General features: G+C 43.3%; 1 protein-coding gene across 1 annotated transcript in view; it reads left to right on the forward strand.

Moving 5' to 3' along the window:
* The window catches only part of LOC109462020 (cytosolic phospholipase A2-like), a 30,073-nt gene extending 26,765 nt beyond the window's left edge, over positions 1 to 3,308 (forward strand). Inside the window, exons 14-17 of the mRNA XM_019758510.1 lie at positions 249 to 422; positions 1,156 to 1,342; positions 1,828 to 1,985; positions 2,309 to 3,308. Of these exons, the coding sequence (XP_019614069.1) occupies positions 249 to 422; positions 1,156 to 1,342; positions 1,828 to 1,985; positions 2,309 to 2,467 (678 nt within the window). The 3' untranslated portion in view covers positions 2,468 to 3,308. The remainder of the gene's footprint in view (positions 1 to 248; positions 423 to 1,155; positions 1,343 to 1,827; positions 1,986 to 2,308) is intronic.
* Positions 3,309 to 3,564: the final 256 nt, after the last annotated feature.

Below are 3,564 nucleotides of genomic sequence, written 5' to 3' on the forward strand. Positions count from 1 at the left end.
AGTTGCCACCAAAGAGAATATTGGAGCCCACGATGTTCTATTATTTTTGTTCGTGACCTTGACTAGTCTGTATGCCCCCCTCCCCACAGAAGATGAATTTGACAGAATCCACGGGATCCTAACTGTTGTTCTATGTGTTTTTATCCTCAAGTCGCCACAGAAGACGAGTTTGACGTATTATTTCTATGCATGACCTTGACTGATCGGTATGCCCCCCTCCCCACCCCACAGTTGCCACCGAAGACGAGTTTGACGGAATCCACGAGCCTCTGAACGTGGAGGAGAAGAAGTTGTACATGGTGGACGGCGGGCTGACCTTCAACTCGCCCTACCCTGCCGTCCTGCGGCCCCAGCGCGACGTGGACCTCATCCTGTCTTACGACTTCAGCGCCAGAACCAGCGACTCCAGTCGGCCCTTCAGGGTAAGGTTTGTTTTGTAATAAACAAACAAACAGACAAACAAACAAACAAACACACACAGGGAAGGGGGGAGGGGGGCTGACCTTCAACTCACCCTACCCGGCCGTCCTGCGGCCACAGCGAGACGTGGATCTCATACTGTCCTACGACTTAAGCGCCAGACCCAGCGACTCCAGCAGGCCTTTCAGGGTTAGTCAGTTATCGTCTGAGGGGAGAGAAAGGTCTTATTCTAACGGTGTCCCCTTCCCAACCATAACACAATCGTGTTTGATCCAACACAACAACTCTGTCACCTAGAGCTCTGGTCTCTCTCAGTAGACTGACCCAGTGAGGCTTGTCACGTGGTTTCTTTGAAGTGTGACGTCAACACTGGGTCAATGTATGCGTAAACGAGCGCGTTTGTTTATGTTTATGTTTACTTTAGAAGTTGTTGTTGTTTATGTTTACTCCAGGAGTTGTTGCTAGCTGAGAAATGGGCCCGTATAAACGGTGTGCCATTCCCACCAACAGACACCAGCGTGTTTATTTTTATGTTTATGTTGTTATTTATGTTTATGTTGATGTTTATGTTTACTCCAGGAGCTGTTGCTAGCAGTGAAATGGGCTAGGATAAACGGGGTGCCGTTCCCGCCAATAGACGCCAGCCTGTTTATGTTGATATTTACTGCAAGAGTTGTTTATGTTTATGTTTACTGCAGTTGTTTATGTTGTTGTTTATGTTTATGTTTACTGCAGGAGTTGTTGCTAGCAGAGAAGTGGGCCCGGATAAACGGCGTCCCGTTCCCGCCGATAGACACCAGCGTGTTTGACCGGGAAGGGATGAAGGAATGTTACGTTTTTAAACACCCCACAGACGACAAGTGTCCCATCGTGCTTCACTTCGTCCTTGTCAACATCGAGTTCAGGAAGTTCAAGAAACCAGGTCAGTATTGGCGGGAAAAATCAGTAATGGCGGGAAAATCTGTATTGGCGGGAAAAATCAGTAATGGCGGGAAAAAAATTAGTAATTGGCGGGAAAAATGAGGCAATATAAAAAAAAATTGGTACGTCTTTGTGGATAATGATACGTAAGAATCACTGCATTTCAATTGTGCTGAATTTGCTTAAGTGCTTTTTACGTGTACAAGCGTTCATCGGAAGAAAAGTTCATGTAACAAATCACTGACCAGGAATAACAGTAATACGATATCCCACTCACGTCATCTGTCCTTGACCTCTCTCTTTGCGGGGAATCTTGATGACATCACTATTTATTTCCATTCTGCTATACGATATAATCTGTGGAAAAAAAAAAGAAAAATCGTTTTTAAAGTTGTGTCTAAAAAAAGAGAAAAAATTGGCTATTCTGTTTAAGTTTGTCTACACGTCATCAATTCGTGGTTACTTATCATGACGTCACCGTTCCAGGCGTGAAGCGGGAGACGGAGGAGGAGCTGGAGTTCGCGAACTTTGACCTGTTCGATGACCCGAACACGCCCTTCTCGACCTTCAACTTCTGCTACCCGCACAAGGCGTTTGACCAGCTGGCGCAGCTCATGGAGTTCAACACGCTGCAAAGTCTGGACGTGAGTCTGTTTGTTTGTTTGTTTGTTTGTAGGATACTGGAAACCCCCTTTGTCGCCCTTCCATTGCTACAGTTGGTGTACCTCTCCCACAGCCAGAACCGTGCCTATTTTAATTAGTTCTATTGAATGGGTTAGGGTTAGGATCATGCACGGTTCTGTATAGTCTTTTCTGTACCCAGAACCGTGCCTATCTAGTTCCATGCCTGAATGGGTTAGGGTTAGGATCACGCACGGTTCTGGATACCAATACCGTTCTGTTTAATATTGTTGCGGTTCGGTTCAGTATCATTTTCTAAATTACCAACAATCTGTTTGACCTTCAGATTATCAAGGACAACATGGCGGAGTGCGTGCAGCGCAGGCGCAGAGGAGGCCCGCGGCCGAACCTTGACCTTGCTGACGTCAAGAGAAACTCCTTCAAGAACTCCAAGAAGAAACTGCGTCAGCTGATCAGAACTTTCTCCATCGACTCGGACACGTGATACCATGGAAACGCCATGGCAACGCCATGCAAACAAACAAAATTATTATGCAATGCAAATAAACGTTTTTGCAGGGATTAGATCAGATTTTTGTGAAGAAACATGATACGAGTGGAAATATAATTGTTTTATACCAATTTACCGAGTGTCACTTTTAACAAAGATGCTATGAAAATCATTCTATACGCTGCATTTTATCGTTATTGCGTCATGCTTACGTCATCAGAAGTTGATGTATAATCAATATTTGTGAATTATCATTCACAACTGACGAATAATGTCATAACTTATTGTTTGTTCTCTTTAACTTGTTGTACATATTCATATCTTGTTGCAATTTTACGATGTTTGAAGTTTTTGCTTTCCTGACGTATTGACTTGGATTCTTAGTCTAGACCCGGTTGCCTTGGATGAATAGATGTTAGTGAATTCTATAAAGCCTTACTGTCAGAGTGATAGATACATTTGTGGCAAACTCTGGCTCAATATAGCTTGGTCACTGGATGATCATGTGATGACCATGTGATGACCATGTAATGATCACGCGATGACCACGTGATGAACATGTGATAACCACTCGGCAAAATTGAAACCCAAGTTGAAATTTTACATGAATGCCATAACGTAGAAATGTGTTACAGAAACTACGTTGCTGGTTGTATTTCGCTGTGAATACATTATGTCCTGTATGGGAATATAGTTTAGTCCAATAGTCGTTTTTCTTCCATGGAAAGTTTTGAAATGCCATGAATTATGTTGAAGAAAGCCTGAATTTACAGTTGTGATATAAGCCGATTCTGTAAATATCTGGAGTTTTCAATAAACTATTCTCGCCATGATACAGCCATCTGCTTCGCATATACTTTTTGTCATGTATTATTAAAATAAATACATAAAATTTTTCGAGAAGTCGAGACAAAAAAAATACAAGTTATCAAAGAAAGGCCAGACCCGCAGACGACAGCCAGACGAGTCAGAAAACATGTACTTAACTCTCGTGGGAGGAAAAACGGCTGTTAACTACAGAAGAAGACCGCAATTACAGGTGAGATTCGCGTGACCAGGTGGCCATTATTCCACCTGACTTCCCCCATTAT

The sequence above is a fragment of the Branchiostoma belcheri genome, unplaced genomic scaffold, assembly GCF_001625305.1.
Source record: "Branchiostoma belcheri isolate BF01 breed outbred unplaced genomic scaffold, Haploidv18h27 scaffold98, whole genome shotgun sequence".
NCBI classification, from domain to species: domain Eukaryota; kingdom Metazoa; phylum Chordata; class Leptocardii; order Amphioxiformes; family Branchiostomatidae; genus Branchiostoma; species Branchiostoma belcheri.